Below are 24,561 nucleotides of genomic sequence, written 5' to 3' on the forward strand. Positions count from 1 at the left end.
CCTTCTTAGCGGTCAGGGGTCGAATGTCAGGGGGGTCGGGTCAAAACTTTCAAATTGCGATAAAAACGCCATTTCAAGTTCGATTGACTTCCAAGTTATGATCATGACCAAACTAAGTGCTATAACTCATTAAACAGTAGCTCTATCGACTTATAAGAACCAAATTGATTTCCAGGTTTTTGTTTTTTCAGAGATCATGGAGATATGACAAAGTTATTCCGGCAATTCCTTGCTCAACGAGCAATTTCATTTGTTTGTTTGTTTGGCCGCACGAAACTTTCATGTTTTTCTCCACAACCTCTTGTCGGATTGAGATGAAATTTTCACCATTGGTGCAACTACTCATGTAGAATGTATTAATTATAATTATGACATCATAGGTCACGTGTTGTGGCAGCCATATTGGAAAAACAAAAACTTTGAACCTCTGTATCTCTGAAATGGCATCAAAGAAAAAAATGAAACTTGGCACGTAGTAAGTACTCCTAATGGGGATTGAGTGAATTTTTTATGATGTTATCAGTGCTTTTGTTATGACGTCATAATTGCGTATGTAGAACGCTACATCCAATCAGTATGAAAAATTTTTGAGGGTCATCTCAGGATAAAATAGTCCACAGAAAAAAAAATTAATGACGTCATTGGTCACATGATTCGGTAGCCATGTTGTTTTTTGTTTGTTTGTTTTTTAAACTTTCAAAAATCTTCTTCTCTGAAATGGCTGAACAGATCGAGGCGAAACTTTACAAACATGACCGCCTATCCATGAGGAGCAAAAGGTTCATACATGTGATGTCATAAATCACATGGTTTGACAGCCATATTGGATTTACCATAAAACATTTTAAAAATCTTCTCCAGAACGGCTGGACAGATCTAGGCGAAACTTCCCACAAATGTTCCCCAAGGCATGCATGTACAAATTTGTTGAGGAATAATTGATGTCACATGGTTTTGCAGCCATATTGGATTGAAGAAAAATATTAAATAATGTTTTCTCTGGAACCACTTAATCAATCGATGTGACACTTCACATTTATAATCTAGTCATGATGTGGAATACATGTTTTAAATTTCGACTTGATCGGACACATGGTCTGGCAGCCAGAATATTTTTATATTTTGATCTGTGTTCTGTTTTTATTGTTGTTGTTTTTTTTATAAGGCTTACTTGCCTATGCCTGTACGGGTTTGAGGGTAGAGGAGTAGCAGCTAAAATGCGGATCCTATCCAGGTTCCTCCTGATGACTTGATCTTTGCTTTTTGCTTTTTTGGGTTTCTTCTAATCACTCCAATGCAGGACTGTACCTATTTGATGTTCCATTTGATCTGAATTGAATTTATTTTAATCCCATTCTAAATTCCTTTGCATAATAATAATAATAATAATAATAATAATAATAATAATAATAATAATAATAAACGTCATGGGTCAGGGTCAGGTGTCCGATCAAAGCGGGACGTCTTGGTGCACGATCATCACTACCAACAGTTATAAAGTGGCAGTTCTAATTATGTCTCATTCATTACGTAACACACTAGTACACAAGCACCACACAAAACAAGTCCTGGCAAGGGTCTGCAATCTCTGATTGCTCTTTTTCTTGTTTCCCATTGGAACATTTTGATGCACCTGTTTAAATGAACGTTTCCTACCACATCTTCATTCTAGGTTATATTCCTGCTCTTTTAGATTGCACTACATTGAGTGCCTTGCATTTTACATAGGGCATTAAGCCGGCTACACTACCTTGCATGTTCGTTACTTGTAACCCTGATAGACGTTCTGCTGCCTTTAGTGGTGAGTAAGCATTCAACACAGTATTGCCGCTTCCTACATGTCACTAATCGGTTGAGTGTGGGGTTGATGTCATTCAATTTTTAGGACCTTTCTTGGTGGAGAGCCACTGTGCTGACATTTTCTGTGGCTCCATGAATACTTTACAATTATTTGTAACATCTTTGCTTTTACAGGAATTTTTAGAGAGGTTGGAAGAGCAGCAGACTGAAGTGAACCGTGCGGTGACAATGGGTGAGACAATTCTGGCGGTTTGTCATCCTGACTCATCCACGACCATTAAACAGTGGATTAACATAATCCGTAGCAGATTTGAGGAGGTGAGGACGATTATGATCCCATTGATTTTCCTGCTTTGGCCTTTTTTTCCAATATGTGCTTCAAAAATTGGAAACATTAAATTTCTTTTAATTTGTTCAGGGTGTTTTTTACACCGAGTTGTTCAGATTAGCCTCAGTGGTTTAATCATTTAACTTCATGCACACCCTTTTATCTGCATATGGTGCCCAAACAACTTCAAACTTTAATGATCCCTCCCTTTATTATAACATAGTTAGGTCAAACGAACACCGAATGCTAAAACTACTGTAAATGCAATTTCCACATGTGGGCTGAAACCCTTTTATAACAGCAATTAAAAAATTAATTCTGAAGCAGCTTGGATTTGTCTTCATCATAAATGCTGGAGTTGGTAAACTGTTGAAAGTGCTCACCAATTGCTTTGTCATGTCTGTCTATTTGAGGTGGGACTGCGAGGGGCTAAGCAGATATTTTAATTTCCAAACATTGCAATGGGGAAAAGTTTCAAGAATGCAATGAGCAAATAATGTACTTTTGACTAATGGAGCCATTTTAAACTTTCCTGAAAGTCTGAGTGGGATTTGCAGGTAATTCATGATTCACATACACGGTAATGTGGTTTAAATTTACCGCTCATCAATTCCCGTGAAAGTAACTACATCACTCTATGACAGTGCAACCCTAAAGTGAGGTCATTCTGTGCCGTTTTTTTTTAACAACAAATAAGCCTTGAAAAACAAATCCGTGCCCACTTATACCATGAAAATGGTACAAAAGTGGTTGGGGCAGAATCGGATTGCAGTCGGACATCCACCGGACAAGGAACATGCCTTCCACAGCTTCAGCAACATAGCGTATCCACCCTCTTCCCCACGGGTGTAGTTTTGTGGTTGCCATTGGCCAATCGTAGCTCATCCACCTTGATGGCATTTGCATTATCAAAGGTTCCACAACCCCTATGATGAGCCTCTCCAGCCCATTGGTGTTGCATCAGAGTTTCCCTTCTCCTAGTCTTGCTGCGACTCTGAATAACCCACAAGTCTGTCAGGGATGAGGTCTTATGGTGCTTGGGACTCGTTGGGTGATGTTTGCATCATTGGGTATTTGAACCAGGATAACCATTCCACTGGTTAACCCACTTCACCCTCAACCATCTTCGCCAGGTTGTTCTCCCACTGCTTCCACATCTAACACTCGTATCTGAGGGTCGTTCCACTATCCGCAACCTGTGGGGCGGGTGTTTGGGGATTGTCACTCCTGGTGTGAAAAAACCCTAACGTCTACTGTGACGTGGCCATCTGCTTTTCACCTTGTGTTGTTTGGACCTCAGACGGATCATTTTACAAATCAAAAGCCCATGCAGCCAATAATTTCTCATTTATTTACATATACTGTATAGTGATTGAATGAAAACATTTATTTTTTCTTTTTCTGTTTTAAGCAAAATTTAATCACCCATTTTTACTGTCATGGTTGATGTGAACTTTTGGATCATCGACATAATAGTTCGACCTGCAAAACTAACAGGCTTCCTGGCTTCCTCTCTTTTATTGCTTCCAAAATGGTCAGTTCTACACATTACTAGCAAAAGTACCCGTCCCCAGTGATGGGAAAAGCTTGCCATGGTGGTAGGCCATAAGGTATTAGCTGAACAAGCTCGAATGAGCTAAGATCCTCGTCCTCTTAATGATGACGTCATAAAAACGAATATGATGTCATTGTGATATATCAGGTTTGCGATAAATTATCTGTGCTAATTCCCGGCTTGATTCCTGCACACAAAATTCAAAAAGCTTGCCTAGTTTCGGAGATAATGGTATAGGGGATTTCGATTAGCGGCGATATTATGACGTCAACTTTTTTTTCTCTGAAGAATTTCCAAAATCGGAGATCGTTACTGTCTGCGCAGGGTATTTCTACATATATACGCCAAGTTTCAGGAAGTTTCGAAGAAAACTGTAGGATGTGAAACAAAAAAGTCCACAAGAACAACAACGTGAGTAAGACTTAGAGATCCTCCTTGAGGATCTAAAAACTGGTCATCGGTACCACTTGCCCTGGCAAATTGTCGAAATGCATTTTAGTTGGGCACTTATTTCCCTGATGTTATTGCATTCTGGGGGGGGGACATCCCTCATGAGTAGCTTCGTGATAGAACCAACATGGTTCATATGGTAACTGTCATTTTAAAAAATACAATTATTTGCATATATCAGCTTTCCACAGCACCTCTTGTGGTTATTGAAATCAATATATCATTATTTATAGAGTAGCTTTGTATTCTTCTTCCATATTCTGTACCTTTCCAAAAATGTAGTAGCATTTAAGAGCTTGATGAAAATAATTCAAAATATATGCTAAAAATAAATTAAACATTTTTTATTTTTTTATCGCAAATTACGGGTTCCATCGGCTTCCAAGACAAATAACAGCTCAATGTTGGCAGTTTAATGTATTTTTCATCGTCAAAAGTAAAACATTGGAAGAGTAGAGCGGTAGAACAAAATACCACACATCAACCAGTTACTGCACACAGTTGATATTTCCTTATTCACTTTCTTTGTCAGGGTTTTTTTTTTTAATTAAACTAACAAAGGCTGATATCTACTTTGAAAAGGAAATCGGAGGATAAATATTTAGCATCTGTGGTAACTGGTACCATGTACAGTATTTTGTTCCACCACTTTAATCGGATTGTGATGTGCGTGCACATTCATGAATGGACTACCGATGACAATATGTGCGGAAAAAAAAAATTGCATGTTCATACATTTTGTGGCATATTCAAGTTGCTTTAACATACAGAATGAAAAAGACTACAAAGATGTCTCCGATATGTTTAAAACATTTGGTTTTGTTATTTTTCATCACTACAAGTATAGGGTCTACATCAATATCATGAAAAGTGAAATTTATTAACACATCGACCCTGAAAAGGCGATGTCACCTGCTTGCAAGTTGGATCGTCAAACATGTACGCAAATAGTTGAATGATGAAAGGATAGTCCAAATATGAAAGCAATTCATCACATACATGCAGACTTGTGGAATTGTGAACAAGTCAGACGTAAGATATAACATTAGAGACTCCATCACAGATATCGACAGCATCACGGAAGAACCAACAAATTGCTCTGTGCCGACAATTATGTAGTGGCAGGCAATACAAAAGGAAATATGATTATCTGACCATAAAATGAAATAAAATAATTTTAAATTACTAGCTGTTCTGATGACGAAACAAAATGATAGCGCAAAAACATGAAAAGGATTAGCATCGATGTGGTTTGAATTTATGATGAATCATATCATTATTATACACGTGTTGTATTAATTTGAGTAAAATATAAACTGCGAACAAAATTGTAATTTAGCAAATGAAAATATTGTGATCAGAAAGAAACACAATCTCATTTTGAAAATATTGTTTCAATCAAACACAACCGCACACCGATATTAACACTTTGTGTTGCAAAGCCGGTAATGGAGAAATACAGTTATTTGCTTGTATCTCATTCTAAGGAGTATCACTGTCTTCCCTGTCATAATCATCTTCATCTGAACTATCATCGGGAGCATTGTCATTGTCGTCTTGGTACAAATTGTCACACGCCTGACTTCTAAATGCAGGGGAACACCAGCCCATTAACAATACACTGGCATCCAGGGGCTTTGCAATGTCTACTACATTTACATGCCATCAACTCCATCATGACTTCCTGTGCAGGTAGACCTTGCATCCAATCGATGATTAGCTGCCCATCATCGAACATCCACCCATGCCCCTCTGGATTGAGAACTTCCAGTTCGGTTTCCAGACATCTGCTCCATAGACATGCTTGGAAGTTTGCATGCTGTGCATGGAGGAAGGACGTATCCTTGCAGGGTGGAAGCTGACCTGACTCCACATCACCTTTCTTTGCTCTGAACAGTTGATATTTCAGGTTGTTCACATGTCAGAGATGACTGTGATGCATACATTCTGCATGTGAACTCTTGTATGAGCAGGAGCAATTCTTGGGAAAGAATCCAGTTTTCTTCAGGTTCTGCCATAGCTTTCTGGAGTCTTCCTCCTTTTGTTTCCAGTTTCGTGCCAACAACCTTTCCACAACCACCAAAAGCACTTACTGAGTCACACCCAGTGAACACATGCAGTCCAATTAATGCAGTACAGGTTCCTTCCCCGAGTAACTGACCAACCTTAGGAATGTCGATGTGTCGAAATCTATTTTTGTACCACATCAGATGAAGATCTTTTTTGCTATTTCTGTGTACTCTGTAAGGCTTAGTATATATACATCCATATCTTCCGAATCGATTACTGTGGCTTCAGTATATATATATATATATATATATATATATATATATATATATATATATATATATATATATATATATATATATATGTATATATATATATATATATATATATATATATATATATATATATATATATATATATATATATATATATATGTATATATATGTATATATATGTATATATATGTATATATATATATATATATATATATATATATATATATATGTATATATATATATATATGTATATATATATATATATATGTATATATATATATATATATATATATATATATATATATATATATATATATATACGTGTATATATATGTATATATATATATATATATATATATATATATATATATATATATATATATATATATATATATATATATATATATATATATATATATATATATATATATATATATATATATATATATATATATATATATATATATATATATATATATATATATATATATATATATATATATATATATATATATATATATATATATATATATGTATATATATATATATATATATATATATATATATATATATATATATATATACATATATATATATATATATATATATATATATATATATATATATATATACATATATATATATATATATATATATATATATATATATATATATATACATATATATATATATATACACACACACACACATACATGTTATTAATTATCTACATGAGCTGTTGCAGGCTGAAGCAAGTTATCTTGCAAAGTACTGGTGCTTCCATAAGTTAGCATGGTTAAACAAACACGATTTTACTGTTTGTGTGCAGGTGATCATGTGGGCTCGGCAGCACCAGGTACGCTTGGAGACTTCTCTCAATGAGCTCCTGTCCAACTCTCGCTTGCTGGAGGACATGCTGTCTTGGCTGCAGCAAGCTCAGGAGATGATCAGGCAGCGAGACCAGGAGTCCCTTCCTGAGCAGATTGATAGTCTCCAGTACCTCATTTCAGAACACCAGGTGTGGGGATTGTCTGACATGCCAGAAATTTTCCTCCTCATTTAATTATATAAAGTAAACTAGTGGAGGGTACTCCCACCCCTTACTCCCAACTGACGTGATGAGTTACCATGGTTTTCTGAGTGCTGTTTATGACACAATGTATGGATTTTTGAAACAATTTCATTTTTATTCAGCTTTTTCATTTTTTGCATATGAACACTTGGAGAATTATTTAATTATGCTTCTGTTTCTCCTTACCACCCCCCGCCCTCCAACATCCAAATCTCCACTGACGTAGGAATGCCCAGCCGAGAGCCTGCGACGTTTCATTCTCGTTTGGAATCTTTAAATTGTGATATCTCTTGGCATTTATTGGGCAACTTAGTCATGTGGACAGATTCACCTTAGGACCACATTTTGTGCTCTTGAGATGGAATAAACTTTCAGTATGAGATGATCTTCATGCATGCTACTTTAACCTTTTCTCCCCAATAATGTTTCCTCCACTTCCTAGACATTTATGGAGGAGATGATGAGCAAACAGCCAGAGATGGAGAGAATGACAAAGTCCTACAAAAGGAAACCTTCGGTCTCTGATGTGCAGCTGTTTGACAGAATTCGAAGCAGTGAGTTATGTTAGTAGTTAGAGTAAAGGCGAATATGAGATATTGTCCATGGAAATGCGTCCTCACTCTCTACAAACGTGTTTCATTTGTGGTTACAAGCTCTTTTCTTTCTAGGAAAACGCGGTGCACCACCATTGGGTGTCGTGCCGACACACGCACAGCCGCTTGAGACGAAGAACCCACGCGTCACTCAACTCTTCAACAAATGGCGTCAGGTTTGGCTCATGGCACTGGAGAGGCAAAGAAAACTCCAGGACTGCTTGGAGAGGCTGCAGGAGGTGAGATGAAATAACATGGAAAGTTGGCAATGAATTTGCCTGTTTGTTGTTCCCATCTGAGCACATAGCTCATGATGCAGTGATCCCAAGTTCAAATCTCACACAGTGCAGTAGATTTGTCTATTGCCTGCCAATGTCATTTAAATCCAAGTAAAAGTGCATCGTTGGGTCGTAGTGTTCTTGCCCTGCATGTGATACATGTACAAACTCTTCCATGAGCTCCTCGATCAGTTCTATGAGCATCTTCCGTTGGCCAAAGGAAACGAAACTTCACAGCATACGAGGCGAGAGTGCTTTAAAATACCTGCTCTACATTGAAATGTAATTCGCCTGGTCGGAAGGGGAGACGGACAATAATGCATGCAAAAATTCAGGTCATGTCGCCAAAGTTCCATTTTGGTTCCATCGAGACTCAGTTAAAAATAATATATTTTTTAATGAATATGCTAACCCAGCTCGGCCTTTTTTTGTTTTCCCCTTTTTACAACACTTTTTATTCTCTCTTTATTCTCTCTTCCTGTGACTTCAGCTGAAGGATTTTGAGAGCTTTGACTTTGATGTGTGGAGAAGAAAATACATGCAGTGGATGAACCACAAGAAGTCCCGTGTGATGGATTTCTTCCGACGAATCGACAAAGACCAGGATGGAAAGATAACCCGGCAAGAGTTTATCGATGGAATATTGTCATCTCGTGAGTTGCTACTCTTTCCTCTTCGGAAATACATGGTCGTTCAAAGTTGGCATAAACTTGCACGTAATTGCAGATTGCCGTAAACAGGGATTAGGGTGGAGGGGGTGGATTATTTGTGGAGATTAATCGACTTCGTGATGATTTCTGTTTGGCACAGGGTTTCCCACCAACAGGCTCGAGATGGTGGCCGTAGCAGACATTTTTGACAGGGACCGAGATGGTTACATCGACTATTATGAGTTCATTGCCGCCCTGCATCCCAACAAAGATGCATACAGACCAATCACAGATGCCGACAAGATTGAAGATGAGGTGTTTAAAACTGCAGTCTTCCTTTCACACATTATTTGGGATGCCTGGTTTCATATGAGGTGACGCAACCTCCTGGTTGCCATAGCTATGGGATTTGAGTCACCATTTTTGTCCGAGTCACTTTTTTGAGACTATTTCTGAAGACATGATGGTGATGATGCTAGACTCGTGACTTGGATGTTTGGAATTGACTTTTCGTTTTAAAAGCTGCAATTTATTCCTCTTTTACATCGGCTATAATTGAGGAGGGAAAAGTGGTGAAAAAAATATACAAAAACGTTCTCACCTGAGTCTGGATTTAGGGAGCACCAAGTTTTGTACATTTGGTGTTGGGCTTGGAAGAGTAGTTGGTAACAGAATCTTCAGCAAGACCTGGAACATGTTTAGCTCCTGAATTACAAAGCGTTTGCTGCTTTTTCGTTTTTGGGCTTGGCAAAATGCTGTGTCAATTTGAAAACTTTTTTTGTATGAGGTTAACACAACCACGTCCATCGCGCCGACAACGTTTCTGGAGAAATAATTACATGCTTCCATCAATTTGGTGAACCGGTGGTTCAATGGTGAATCTGCGCTTGTGCTTGTTGACAATTTGCTCATGCTTTCACATGTATACAACACCTTACTGGTGGGTTGGGTCATTTCTGGAGGCATGTAACTTTATTTGTCTGGTTTTTGGTCAAAATGCCAGCACATAATGGCCTAGTCTCTTCAAAAGGTAGTGGAATCTTTAACGTCCACAAGTAAATCCGAGCATATCTGCCAGCTGACAACGCCCTTTCCAAAGGTTGTGCACTCCGCAATTGCAGCAGATTCCTCAATAGGATCTTCTACTACTACTACTACCACCACCAACATTGCTCGTGTAATGCCCCGAATGTTTCTCAGCTCCTTCTGGAATAGGCCAAGAAAAGTTTTTGGCCTGTCTTTCCTAAACCGGCTGACCAGGCCTGACGTTCGACTTAAGCTGATTTGGACAGGAAGTAGTTGGGTACGACATCTGCACCATCGTATCAGACTCATTCGTTAGTAAGATATTATATATATATATATATTTCTGCCTGCACCATGCTGCACCACTTCTAATATACCGTGCAGTAATTGTGTATTAAATGAGAATTTCGACTGGACTCCGGTATTGACAACATCTTAAGCTTTGCTTCTCACAAGGAATGATTTATGTGAGGCCCCGAGCAAATGTTATGATCCATGGGACATCCCTGAGTGCAGAGACTGTAAGGTGTTGCCGATTGTTTATAACAATGACCAATTGATGGCATTCCCCGCCAACAGCATGCTTGCTTCATTTGTTCCTTGCAGGTGACGAGGCAGGTAGCAGAGTGTAAGTGCACACGCAGATTTCAGGTGGAACAAATTGGAGAGAATAAGTACAGGGTGAGTGGAAAACATTTGCTTTTTGACCTTTTATGACGTGTGAGCACTTAAGACACTCGTACGGTAACCACATGATGGAGCGGGTATCGTACCATAAGTTTGATCAAGGCAAACTCTGAAGATGTAACTTAAATAACAAAACTGTTTGTTTTTTTTCCTCCCCTGTCGATGAAAAGTTCTACCTTGGGAACCAGGTACCAGCTGCTTTCAAGCTTCAAGTCTCTTCCATGAGTCAGCTCTTTGCTTGCTGGTCCCCCACCCACCTTTACCCCCCAACTCGGCTTGCTTTGTTTAATTTTGAGGGTGATTCCTCTTCATTGTTACCAATCGTAACTTCATACACTGGTGATCCATTCTGTTTTGCTCAGCTTGTTTTTCCATACGATCACTGGGGTTTCCTGTGCACAACACTTGCCATTGCCAAACTAAAACACGTGGCTTGTGCATGTACTCGGCCATTCTCCTGAGCTAATTGAGCGCTGTGTCCAAGATTGGGTTAAACGCACCGTTGTGGACGTCTGGGTTGTGGAGGGGACTTCTGATCGGTAACAAGATCATGCTTCCTGGGTTGGAAGCATGTTACACGTGATGGTGAAATCTGATGTAATACGGCGTGGTGGTGAAAGTGCAAACCGGTGCAGGTGCCCAGCAATTATTTTACCTGCATGAGCCTGGGCCCGGTTTGAGGGTCGCTTTTGAAGGAAGTGAGGTTTTTTTGAAATGGTCATCTCTCATGGCATCTTTCCTCATGGTCAATTTCTCCTGCAGTTTGGTGATTCACAGCAGTTACGGCTGGTGCGAATATTGCGCAGCACCGTGATGGTGAGAGTTGGTGGAGGATGGATGGCACTTGATGAGTTTTTGGTGAAAAACGACCCTTGCAGAGGTACTAAACATTGTCCCATCCTTCCACCACATCACTCCTCATTATAAAATATGACGAGGTTCTCACCATTTCCTCCTCTACATCCCAGCAATATTTAGTATCAACAGATGTTCTGTTATGTCCGAAGCTTGTTCCTGCTGATATAATCGATTTTGATATTTTTGAGTATTTATTGCACTCTCTTGTTCTGCGGTGTAATGAAAGAGCATTAAATGTGATGGAATGTAAACATCCCCAGTCCCCCTCCACTTGTTATGATGAATAACGATTTGTAATCACTGTTTGTAGCATTTTAAATGGCATACATGACTCTTCCTCACCCAGAGCAAATCAACTGGATGTGGCACTTTATAAAAGGTAGTCTGCTGGCCTACCTGCTTCCCATGTGACCTTCCCATGTCGGCACTTATTTCGAAACCATGATTTGCATTCCACATTTCATTCCCTACAGAATGCTCAAAGGACCATCATATCCTCTCGGCACGCCGTGCTGTTCATAGCGCAGCTCTGCTTTGTTCCTTGTGCTTGAGCACACGTACTGTAATTTATACCATGCATATTGCCTGCCGTTATTTTTGGCCGGTCGTACGCACTGTTCGGCCCAGGTATTGCTGTGATGCTTCTTGCTTTGCTATTTTCATTGTCGGAATTAGTCACAGTGTTCATTGTATGGGGAAGTGGGAGGGGGGGGTGGGGGTGGAGGTGCAAGGGTTGGTTGCCTCTCAATAATCTTGAACTTATTACCCACTGTAACCCAAATCTCCCTCCTCTCCAGTCCACCACCACGGAAGCAAAATGCTGCGATCCGACTCGAACTCCTCAGTAACCAGTCAGTTTGAGATAGTTGTGTGCTGCTTGCTTGCTCAACATCCTGAAACAATTTGCTTGGAGTGCAGTGATTTTCGTTTTCCTTTTTGTTTCACCGATTGTCATTGGCATTCCAAAGTGAAAGTTGATGTTGGAATGGAATGCTTTGTTCGTTTCCGTTTTTTTTGATGATTGCCAGTTGCTCCTGATGTGTTGATCAATGTGTGCCTGCTTGCCCCCCCCCCCCAAACCTCTTGTTGCAATGAGTACAAATTTAATTTGCAAGTCGATTTAAGGCAAGTGTGATGCATGGTCGTGACTTATTGTGTTAACTGTGACACCGAAGTGCATGCATATTTTCTTGCACGTCGAAAGGACATTGTTGTTGCACGCCCGAAGTTGATTTCTGCACCTAACTTTCAAGGTTCTCCATTCGAAATGTCACCTCAAATCCATGGCTCCAAGCCTGTGCTCTCTTACCTTTCCATCACCACAGCGAAGGGTCGCACCAACCTGGAACTCAGGGAGAAGTTCATCATGCCAGAGGGTGCGAGCCAATCGATGGCGCCTTTCCGAACACGGGGGCGAAGGTCACGGCCTACATCCCGCACGACCTCTCCCGTACGCGGCCCACATGTTCACAGCAGCAGCTGCACCACACCATCGTCAACTTCCTCCACTACAGCAAACACACCTCGGGTAAGCTCTACCTCTGGATCTTGTGCTACAAATCCCCTCTACTCCCATCCACACGCTTTCTTCCAGCCATGCTGGCGTTGTGAAATTGTTCATTGAACCTTGGTGTTTGTTGGGCCATATTTGAGACTATCCCACTAACTAAATGAGGGTCTTACCATAAAATGTACCTCGATATGTCACACGAATATCAATTGTCAGAGGCGTTACTGTTTTGGACACATTATCTGCACTTCCAGCATCTTACCTTTCTCTTTAAGCTACTTCATTAAAACCATCCTCCACACGGTCAGCAGTATGAAGAAGGAGATAATTTTATGGGCATATCAAATTATGTTACAAGGGCATGTGTCATGTGCACAAACGTTGCCTAAATGACTTCCGCCGCAGCTCATGAGGAAGTAGATGCAATTGGCTTTACTCACGGCTTCGAATGCAGCAGCGAGGTTACGTCCCATAGAATGGAATGCTTCGCGGTCCAAACGAGGTTACCTTAGTATTGTCAGCTTCCTGATGCACTGTCGTGCATGTCTGCATCACACCGAGTTGTAATTTCCCCAATGAAAATTTAGTGGCGTGTCAAACAAAGCTTGTTTAATGCTTGCTGAAGTTACTGTTGTCCTGCTTTGACTGTATGTCTTCTTATCTGATGTCTGCATCCATTCATGCTCAACAATGGCACCCACCACGTCGTTCCACCAGCCTTCCAGCGCCACGCTAAGCCGTAATTATGACAAGCCTTGGCTTTCCAACAGCAGAACCTCCACTCCCACAAAACCTCTGAGCCAAGAGTCAGATGCCTCGCCTGTTGAGGTATGTACCTTCTGAAACAAGCAGCGGTTCAAACAGAGCGCGTTGCAGATTTAAGTCACACATCATCTAAAAAGTCTAATGGGGCACATCATAGATGTTCAAACGGATCTACCAACGACCAGATCTGGCTCGAAAGGCAAAAATTATTCGGCATGTTGTTTTTGTGCCAAACACATCTTAAAATGCTTGCAATTGTTCATAAAATGAGAACATAATTTTCTCAAATTGATGCAGACTAAACACATCAATATGATTTTTTTTTGTTTGTTTTAAATAGTTTGTTATTGTCTTGCAAGAGAGAAAATAAATTTTGGATACCATTTGATACAGCATCAAATAGAGGTTTTGAAAGACTTGAAGTGGAGTTTGGAGTACATTTTAACAGAAGTTCAAAAAAATATAAATTTGCAACCAACTGATAATTTTCATTGAAAATGAGTTATATATTCCAAAAGAGTGAAATATGACCCCTCCTCACGCTGCCTCTCCTCCCCCTCCTCCTCCTTCTTCTCACGTTGCCTCTCCTCCTCTTCCTCGCCTTGCACGACCTCTCCTCCTCGCGCTACCTCTCCTCATCCTCCTCACACTAACTCTCCTCCTCTTCCTCACCTTGCACTGCCTCTCCTCCTCACGCTGCCTCTCATCCTCCTCAGGCTGCGTCTCCTCCTCGTCGTCCTCACGCTGCCTCCACCTCACGCACCATCTCTTCCTCCTCGCGCAGCATCTGCCTCACGCAACCTCTCTCCCTCGCGCAGCCTCTCCTCCTCCATGTGCTGCCTCAGTAGTATGAAATATTGGGTCTGAACCATATCACATCAATGGGAATAACACAACATTCTTCGCTTTTTGCTCTTTAGGAAACGATTAATGAAAGGATTAACATTTAAAAAACATTTTAAAAGCGTTTTCTCATTCTATTGTTTTGTCATTTCTGGGACACCAATGGGGTCCCATTGATCCTTTGGTGTGTGTTGACATTCCTTTGGTTTTTTGTGTTGCTTACCAACTCCCTTGGTTTAAGGCTTGCACATTGTAAGCAATAATGAACTGTGGCTTCCCCATTGTCTCGGGTCACTCACCTGCATTTGTTTTTTATTTATTTATTTTCTTCCTTTCTTTTTTTTTTCATTTATTTATATTTAAATTTGGTTCTGTGACATTTCCCGGTGTATCGGTTTTGATGTCCATCGGCAGGCAAAATTTCAGCTTTCTACGTCACCCAGAAGGTAGTCAGGGAGTCAGTGGTTCGAAGAAATCTATATATATATATATATATATATATATATATATATATATATATATATATATATATATATATATATATATATATATATATATATATATATATATATATATATCCACACATATAGGAGTAAGGTCACAAATATACAGCAAAACAGCTCACCTTATTGTGAGGTGGTTGTTGGAGGTTTACAGGTTGGCATGTGGCAGCTTGGAGATGGTGGCACATGGGTTGCGCAGCAGGCATTGTACTCTGTATATGGATCGACTCTAGTTTATGATGGTACAACTGCCTCACACATGCTGTAACGACTCCAAATTTCATTTTTTTGCTTTTCTGATTTGTATCATTGCATGCGTGCTGCTGAACTGGCTTTAACTTCATGTATTTGTTTAATCTGTACAACTTGGCAGTTTCAAACTACAGCCTATGGGAACTTATAGTGAGTGGCCTTCGTTAAAAACACACCAATTGTCCCGATCACGCTAGAATCTAGATCATCACGACTTAATTAAGTGACATATTCAAAATCTACTTTGTTATCAAACAATCGGAAGTCAGAATGCATTCTCTATATACCAACTCTCTCAACAACTAGATAGGTATATGGATTGAAAACGCTTGGTTTAGACAATGGGATGTATATTTGGAGGTGTAGATTTGGAGTCGTTAGCCAAGGTGGTAATTCTTTTTTCTACAAACTAATTTTTCACCCTTGAAAGTTATGCTGTTCGATGAGCAGTAAAATTATCTTTTAATTGATGTATAGGTTGTGTTTGTACTAAGCCTGGTGTTGGCGCAGTGGTTAGGGCAGCGGCTTGGGATCCAAAAGGTCCTGAGTTCAAGCCCCGTTGGGCCACTGAATTAATACACCAGGGGGTTGACTCAGCCTGTCATCCTTCCGAGGTCGGCGAAATGAGTACCAGTATACTGGGCCGGTGTATACCCCGGTTAAAATAGGTGTACCATATCCCTGTGTCGTAAGAGGCGGCCAGGGTTGCGTCAGGAAGGGCATCGGCGTAAAACATGTGCCAAATCTCTGTGCGGATCATGCGGATGATCTGCTGTGGCGACCCTTAAAGGGAGCAGCCGAAAGAAGAAGAAGAAGAAGGTTGTGTTTGTACTATTTTTCGTTTTTGAATAATTAGCACATTTGAGAGGTCACGTGACTCCTCCGAATTTTCTCTTCTTAAATTCAGTTGTTTGTTGTTTGTTAATGGTGCTTCCGCATATCTCATAATCCCCGTCAATCAGATAACATTCTTCCTCACGAAACTGATTTAATTGTTCCAGATCTTGTATGTTTATTGAAAATGACCAATTATACCATGGATCAAAATTTCCAATGATAACTGTGCTCTGCAGAATTTTTTTTTATACGTGATTACACACAAACAAAAAAAAACAAACAAACAAAAAAAAATTTAAAAAAACATACAAGCTGACTAACTAAATATATATATATATATATATATATATATATATATATATATATATATATATATATATATATATATATATATATATATATATATATACCATGGATCAAACATATCATGTGCTGAAGGTTTTATTCACAAGTTAACGACACACCCTTGTTTATAAAATCTCGTCCTAATTGGACAGTGAATGATGTCTCACCTGGTATTGTGTCTACCATTTTGTATTTTTAGAATCCATAGCCATTTTCTCATCAGTTAAATATTGTGTAAAATCAGTTAACCTCATTAAGTCAATTGCTTTTATAGGACTTGGATGATTAATTAACCTGTAAGTATTTTTCATGTTAATATTTTGGGTTACACTATATTTCTCTGTCAGCCTGTGCTTTTGTATCATAATTTGACGAATCAATACCAAATTATTGAGATGCCAAAGGTAGAACCATCCTTTCGAACATGTCTTTTTGTATTTATATTAGACTAGTGGGGTACCCGTTACTGATGGGTTCGTGGACGTCTCACCTCAAATGAGGGTATATTGGTAGAAATAAGAATTCAGTGTGCAGATATCGCAGTAGTTGGAGCTGTTAACCTCAACAACCTCATTCTATTCCACCAGCGAAGATTTCCAATCCATGATTGTTATATCTTGGAAGTACTGCTTGGGAGTGGGGATGATATAACAAAAGCTCAGCTGGGAAATGGACTTATGCATGTTTTGGGCCTACTGCCTGATGGAAAATCACCAAAGTGCTTTCCATGCCAACCGACCACCTACAGGCACCTATCCCCGTTCTCCACATCGTTTCTTCAGTCCCCGACTTGCCCCCTCTCTCTATGCTCCCCATAGCTTTGCTTTCGGAAATTTCCATTCAGTATTTCTCACAGAATTTCATTCTGGTTTCCCATCCGATGATTTTCAACATCACTTTTTCTCTAGGACATCAGTTTTGATTCGTCATTGCAACTTGGTACATGACGTGAATGGTGCATGAAAAAGGTTCTCAAAAACTATTTTGGGGGCAATTTTTGGTTTAAGAGGTCTAAAGTGGCTTAAGGGTCTTTAAAAGGTCAAAAAGGGTCTCAAGATATGATGGGTTGTGAGGGGATCTAAGTGGCATAAAGGGTTTCAGGTGTCTGAAGTACTTATCCGCTGACACTCCTTTATTTCATAAAAAAAATTGTAATTCATTACGTCTTCTCATTAATTTAACACCAGCCTGAGCAATAGAAAAATAAACCAATGTCACCCGCAGGGTGACCCGTATCTTGCCAAAAGGTGACCACGTGTGACTTCTTTAAGGTCACACTGAGGTGAACAGAGCTGCTATCCACCAGGAGCGACTCCTTGAGAAATATCTGCCTATGAGAGATTCCAATGAGAATCGTTCTACAGTAACCATGAAAAATATGTTTTCCTCATAGCATCACTAAATGACGTCATAATGTCTCAAGCTTGACATATCTAGAAAGCACTCATCGAGGTGTTCAATTTGAGGTACAACATGATATGGTTCCTAAAACTTGAAAATTTGACCTTGGGGTCAAATATGTTTGACCTCAGGCACTAACCATGAAGTTCAAGGCCAATCGCCACCAAAAACGAATCAGCAGAGCGCCAGACCATATACTACATTCCCATAAAGTTTGGAGACTATTAGATTATAATTACTCAAAAAAATAAGGGTTTCGTCGACTCCCCTGATTTGCGACAAAGTGACCTTTGACCTTGACCTTCAAAATTTTATGCGCTGAAAGGGACCTCTATAGGCCTCTGATATGCGAAGTTACAAAAATTTCCAATGATAACTGTGCTCTGCAGAATTTTTTATACGTGATTACAGACAAACAAAAAAAATAAAGAAATTAAAAAAACATACAAGCTGACCAACATATCTTGCAAAAACTTCGTTTTGGCAAGATAAAAATCACATCTCCAACTAACATTCTTGCTTCATCTGGGAGACTTTCAAGCTTTTGGACATAATCTACAATTCCACTGATCTCTTTATTATGTGATTCCAGCTCTTTTTGAGCTTGTTGTCGAGAATTCCTTTCATTGATAGTTTTTACCACTGCTGAAATACCACGAGTCAAAGCTCCCACTGCACTAAAACCAGCAAATAAAAGAATTAGAAATGATAGAAATTCATCTCCCTCAACGAATATTTCTTCAACATGGGTTTTGTTGTTTTTCATTTAAGTGAGCCAGTATCATTTTGGATTTTTACCTGTTCTTTTGTCATCAAAACATCAATTCTTAAAGTTCCTTTTCTTTGAATAAAGGACATTAATAATTAATACAAGGCTTTTGATTTTGAATCAAAAATAATTTAGTTTTTGAAGATTGCTTTGATTAACACATACTCCCATTGACACTTTCATACTCATTTAGTTATCAAAAATAATGTAAGGTGAATCATAACACCATTTTCTGTATTAACAAGAATATAAGACCCGTCGCTTCGTTGATGGAAATACCAATCTTTGCTGTGATGGCTAATCAATAGGGCAAGAAGAAAAAGGATTCCTGGGAGTGCGGCAATAACCAGCGTCGCAAGTTGGCATCTGCAATTTCGCCATGTGTGCCCATGTACCGATAAAAAAATTAAATAACTTTTTCATCACAAACTTTCCCGGGAGTTCACTGAATCCACCATAGTTCGATTTATGGAAATCCGTTAATCCGTTCTCAAGTTATGACATGGCAAACAGACAGACAGACACGGGTCCTTATATAATATAGATCTTTAATTCCGTCTCTTCTTAAAGCAAACAATAAGCATCAATTTATTCATTCTCTCCTCTTGCAATGTATAGGGAGGTATCTACTCTATTGGACTTGATTGTTTCCTTTTGAGCACTCAGGTCAATAGCATATACTGTATGGAGGCTTTTGAATCCAACCATAACTAAAATAGGTTCTTGCCGTTGCTTTCACAAAACATTTTGGTAAGAATTGTAAAGCTTCTGCATAATCGTTTTTATTCACTTGATTTCTAATCTATCTCGCAGGTAAAATTTTGCATCGTTGTTTCACCTTAGGATTATCATTTAGTGCAATATTATTGTCAGTCGCAGTATCTCTATCTGATTTCTTTAAAATGAGCCAGAAATAGCTTTGGTCGCCATATTGGATTAAAGGAAAAACTTTTTAAAATCAGCTTTTCTGAAAGCGCTTAACTGATCGATGCAAAATTATACATATGTGATCAGGTACCCATGCAGAATATTTTTTGACCGATGACATCGGTCAAGTGGTTTGACAGCCATATTGGAGTGAAGTGAAAACCTTTTTTTTTTTTTTAAATCTCCTTTTCTGAAACTACAACCAATAGATGCAAATTTTAAAATATATGATGGGGTACCCATGAATAATTTTTTTGACAATTTCTATCAGTCATGTGGAGTCTCTCTCTCTCTCTCTCTCTCTCTCTCTCTCTCTCTCTCTCTCTCTCTCTCTCTCTCTCTCTCTCTCTCTCTCTCTCTCTCTCTCTCTCTCTCTCTCTCTCTCTCTCTCTCTCTCTCTCTCTCTCTCTCTCTCTCTCTCTCTCTCTCTCTCTCTGTCTCTCTGTCTCTCTGTCTCTCTCTCTCTCTCTCTCTCTCTGTCTCTCTGTCTCTCTGTCTCTCTGTCTCTCTGTCTCTCTGTGTCTGTGTCTCTCTCTCTCTCTCTCTCTGTCTCTGTCTCTGTCTCTGTCTCTGTCTCTGTCTCTGTCTCTGTCTCTGTCTCTGTCTCTGTCTCTGTCTCTGTCTCTCTGTCTCTCTGTCTCTCTGTCTCTCTGTCTCTCTGTCTCTCTGTCTCTCTGTCTCTCTGTCTCTCTGTCTCTCTGTCTCTCTGTCTCTGTCTCTCTGTCTCTCTGTCTCTCTGTCTCTCTGTCTCTCTGTCTCTCTGTCTCTCTCTCTCTCTGTGTCTCTCTCTCTGTGTCTCTCTCTCTGTCTCTCTGTCTCTCTGTCTCTCTGTCTCTCTGTCTCTCTGTCTCTCTGTCTCTCTGTCTCTCTGTCTCTCTGTCTCTCTGTCTCTCTGTCTCTCTGTGTCTCTCTCTCTCTTTCTCTCTCTGTGTCTCTCTCTCTCTCTTTCTCTCTCTGTGTCTCTCTCATTGTGTCTCTCTCATTGTGTCTCTCTCTCTCTCTCCGTGTCTCTCTGTGTCTCTCTCTCTGTCTCTCTCTCTGTGTCTCTCTCTGTGTGTCTCTGTGTCTCTATCTGTGTCTCTCTCTGTGTCTCTCTGTGTCTCTCTCTCTGTGTCTCTCTCTGTCTCTCTCTCTGTGTCTCTCTCTGTCTCTCTCTCTGTCTCTCTCTCTGTGTCTCTCTCTGTCTCTCTCTCTGTGTCTCTCTCTGTCTCTCTCTCTGTGTCTCTCTCTGTCTCTCTCTCTGTGTCTCTCTCTGTCTCTCTCTCTGTGTCTCTCTCTGTCTCTCTCTCTGTGTCTCTCTCTGTCTCTCTCTCTGTGTCTCTCTCTGTCTCTCTCTCTGTGTCTCTCTCTGTCTCTCTCTCTCTCTCTCTCTCTCTCTCTCTCTCTCTCTCTCTCTCTCTCTCTCTCTCTCTCTCTCTCTCTCTCTCTCTCTCTCTCTCTCTCTCTCTCTCTCTCTCTCTCTCTCTCTCTCGTCATTGGAATTTCCCAAGTGTCTTGTGGTGATGTGCCAGACTTAGAAAAGGGATTTGCCAAAAAACACAACCTTCTAGGAAACTAGCCAAGACATTGAAAAGAGGAAGTTAGTTAAACAGCAAAAGCAAACACTGTCTTCTCCTTATATTACCCTTGGAATAAATGATTTAGCATTAACAATGAAGTGTGAGGAGGGGGGGAGGGGCTCTGGGACGAATATCAACATACTCCAAAGGATCAATTGGACCCCACCGGTGTCCCAGAAATGACTTAAATTGTTAAATGACAAAATGATAAAAATTATTAAAATGTTTTTTTTTTTTTAAAGTTTTTGAAATGCTCATCCATTTCTGCAGAGTGAAAAGTGGTGAATATTCATGGTTTGCACAGTCCTTGAATCTCCTTAAAAGTCCTGGAAAAAATAAGAAAGTATATTCAATTTGTCCTTGTCACACTCCCAACCTGTCCACTAAGTTTTATCCAGATTCATCCATAACTCTTTGAGATATCCTGCTCACAGACAAACCAACATACAAACAGACAAATGCACAAACCAACCAGGCTGAAGTTTACATTTTGTAGCCGACTGATTGGCTGAATCTGCATGCATACCTTAACCAAATTCTAATCAGCTTGTTCTTGTTACCTACCCAACTCATCCACCAAGTTTTGTCATAATCCATCCACAACTTTTTGAAATATTGTGCTACATGTCGTTTTTGGCCCCATCTCTCAATGGTGAAGAATCACTTAAATAATTTAAAGCTTCTCGTATCCGGATGCGGATCCAGATCTTCACCAAAATTGAATCAATTCCTCCTTTTCACATATCAAACCTGTCCACCAAATTCGTCCATAACTTTGAGACATCCTGCTCACAGACAGACAGACAGGGGTGAAAAGGTGGCAGAGGTAATAAGACAGTTTGAAGCGTGTCAAAGCTTTGTTATTTTAATTTGCCGTGGCTAAGATTTAGTCTTCCATGGCTGTGCGAACCATAACATTGTGTTATTCCCATTGACTTAAAAGTTAATCTGATATGTTCAGAACCAACATTGTCTGTTTATACTACTCACTTTCCTCTTCCTCGCACTGTGCCTCTCCTCCTTATGCTGCCTCACCCTCTTTTCTCACCACGCCCCACACTCTTACCCACTCCTCCGTACTCCCTCTTTCCCCAACAATTTACACTCCCTGGAAACTCGTCTGAATCTTCCCACTCTTCGCCCATTTAGGTGTTCAAATTGGTAGAGACCCGATGTCGTTTCAATGGTGACCATGTTGTCCAACAGGTGACGCCAATTCACGGAAGCAGACTTCGGCCCCCAGGCTATCTCTCAGGCAAGAGTCTGCACGTTGGAGAAGATAGCCTTACCTTAGACTCGACCTCTGACTTGCACATTCTCCAAGCATTTGGTGAGAAAAGTCGATTGGTTAAATTGACTGCGTTTAAATGGTTAACCAGAATCGCTCGGCATGTTCTTGGTTGATTTCTAAAGGTAACCTGTAGAAATCGCTGTTTACGACAAAGACTCGTGCACAGCCTTTCTTTCGAGTGTACAGCATAAATGCACGCATGCTAGAATTACCTTAGCACAAAGGAATGGCTTATTGTAATATTTTCAGCCTGAATTGTAAGTTGTACATCACCATGCTTTCAGATGAGGCCAAAATGGAGATTATTTTTGAGCACCCATGTGAAACTGGAGAAGCATCTCTCTGATAGAACATATTTACAAATGTGAAGAAATCAATCAAATCATTGTTAATGACATCAAACACGGTGACATATTTGATCCTCATAGATATGAGTCGATCACCAAGTCGTGGAGGAAGTCGACCAGGAAGCCGACCCGGGAGCCGAACGAGCAGCCGGAGGGGCAGCGAATCATCGGACCTTGATGTGCCAGAACGCGCCAACCTCGCCACGGACGGAACCGAAGGGCTCGGTGGCGTCGATGCTTTGGGAGGCTCACGACCTGCATCTCGAGCTGACAAAACAACAAAAATTCCCAAAGGCGCAGGGAGCGGCACGTCGAACAAGCTTACACGGAGATAGTACCTTCGACACCTTCACCTGGATTTCCCATGCTCACGGATGTAAATTATTGATACAAACTCGAGTGCAAAACGCAACAGAAAGTGACCTTTAATATACGCTACACAAGGCCTTACCTCTGTAAAAGTGTTTTACACGAGGCTCCCGCAAAGTTTCTGAATGTCCATCAACAGTAATACGTTTTGGGAAGCCAAGCAATTGCAAAAGTTTTTGAGTTGCTGAACCTATGCCTGTGTTGTCACATAGCAGGTGCGTATAGCCGCGGCCTGCCACGGAACTGACCAGTAAGATTCTGCCAACATCTCCATTGCATCTCGGCTCGGAATGAACTCTCATGTACTCACATTAATTTGCACCTCTGATCGCTCTTCTCCTCGATACCTCAGCGGAGGATGCTCCTCATGGCGATGCATGGTTGACACTAACAATGCACAGGACAGACTAAACTAAGCAACACTAAAGGGGTATTTAATGAGGTACTATGGCAAAGGAAGGTTCCAAACCACTTAACCAAATGAACATTATGCAAAAGCTTCATGCTTTGGTGACTTGCATCTAATTTTCGAACCCAAATCGCACTGTCACTGCTTTTTTGTTTTTTGTTTTGGCTTCTGTTAGACACTTCATAATTATTAATAAATAAACTTGTTTTTGTATAAAAGCTAAAATGTGCTTGCAATAAATTGAGCAACTTCAGCTGTTTCTCAATGTGCAAAATGTTGCTGTGGTGCATTTTCATTATTTTCTTTTCATGGGTCAAGGCTCATGAAAGAGCTGGATGGATGGATGGGCAGCGTTGCCATGGAGAAAGAAAACAAATCCTGGATGTGATGTGCCACCGTTGTAAAAGACAACAGTGGAAGCGATGATTGGACAGTCTCGAAAGGGTGATTCCATGGATGAAAGAAAAGGGATTTGAGTTGAGCGATGAGGTTGGATCTTTGGGGGTTAATAAGGTACGAGTTTGTGAATGAGTGCTCGTGTGATGAGGTCAGACTGAAAGGAGCAGACAATGCATAATACTCGCTCGCAATTGGCTCACCACAGATTTCCTGAAAACTTCCATCGGAAATGATAAGTTTGACGGGAGAGTTGCAGTTGTGATTTGCCCAGTGCTGTGAAAAAGACTCCATGTTTTTATTGGTGATAAAATGATTTCATTACGTCGAGTCATCTGTGGATCTGGTACAGTTTAACTTCGTCTGGTTTAAAATCCAGGGGTCTTGGGCGAACAGCACTCACTATTAGAACGCTTTTATAATCGACCTGTGAAAATAGGATTGCAGCACAAAATCATC

General features: G+C 40.0%; 1 protein-coding gene across 1 annotated transcript in view; it reads left to right on the forward strand.

Moving 5' to 3' along the window:
- The window catches only part of LOC147020138 (microtubule-actin cross-linking factor 1-like), a 212,772-nt gene extending 188,792 nt beyond the window's left edge, over nucleotides 1-23,980 (forward strand). The window contains exons 81-94 of the mRNA XM_085895175.1: nucleotides 1,975-2,118; nucleotides 7,245-7,433; nucleotides 7,930-8,041; nucleotides 8,156-8,319; nucleotides 8,849-9,011; nucleotides 9,169-9,323; nucleotides 10,641-10,715; nucleotides 10,892-10,909; nucleotides 11,484-11,601; nucleotides 12,377-12,430; nucleotides 12,905-13,107; nucleotides 13,807-13,917; nucleotides 22,497-22,620; nucleotides 23,010-23,980. Coding sequence (XP_085751301.1) covers nucleotides 1,975-2,118; nucleotides 7,245-7,433; nucleotides 7,930-8,041; nucleotides 8,156-8,319; nucleotides 8,849-9,011; nucleotides 9,169-9,323; nucleotides 10,641-10,715; nucleotides 10,892-10,909; nucleotides 11,484-11,601; nucleotides 12,377-12,430; nucleotides 12,905-13,107; nucleotides 13,807-13,917; nucleotides 22,497-22,620; nucleotides 23,010-23,263 — 1,884 coding nt within the window. The 3' untranslated portion in view covers nucleotides 23,264-23,980. The remainder of the gene's footprint in view (nucleotides 1-1,974; nucleotides 2,119-7,244; nucleotides 7,434-7,929; nucleotides 8,042-8,155; nucleotides 8,320-8,848; nucleotides 9,012-9,168; nucleotides 9,324-10,640; nucleotides 10,716-10,891; nucleotides 10,910-11,483; nucleotides 11,602-12,376; nucleotides 12,431-12,904; nucleotides 13,108-13,806; nucleotides 13,918-22,496; nucleotides 22,621-23,009) is intronic.
- Nucleotides 23,981-24,561: the final 581 nt, after the last annotated feature.

Source organism: Eptatretus burgeri, chromosome 9 (genome assembly GCF_056783735.1).
Source record: "Eptatretus burgeri isolate ZD-2024b chromosome 9, Ebu_testis_v1, whole genome shotgun sequence".
Classification (NCBI taxonomy): domain Eukaryota; kingdom Metazoa; phylum Chordata; class Myxini; order Myxiniformes; family Myxinidae; genus Eptatretus; species Eptatretus burgeri.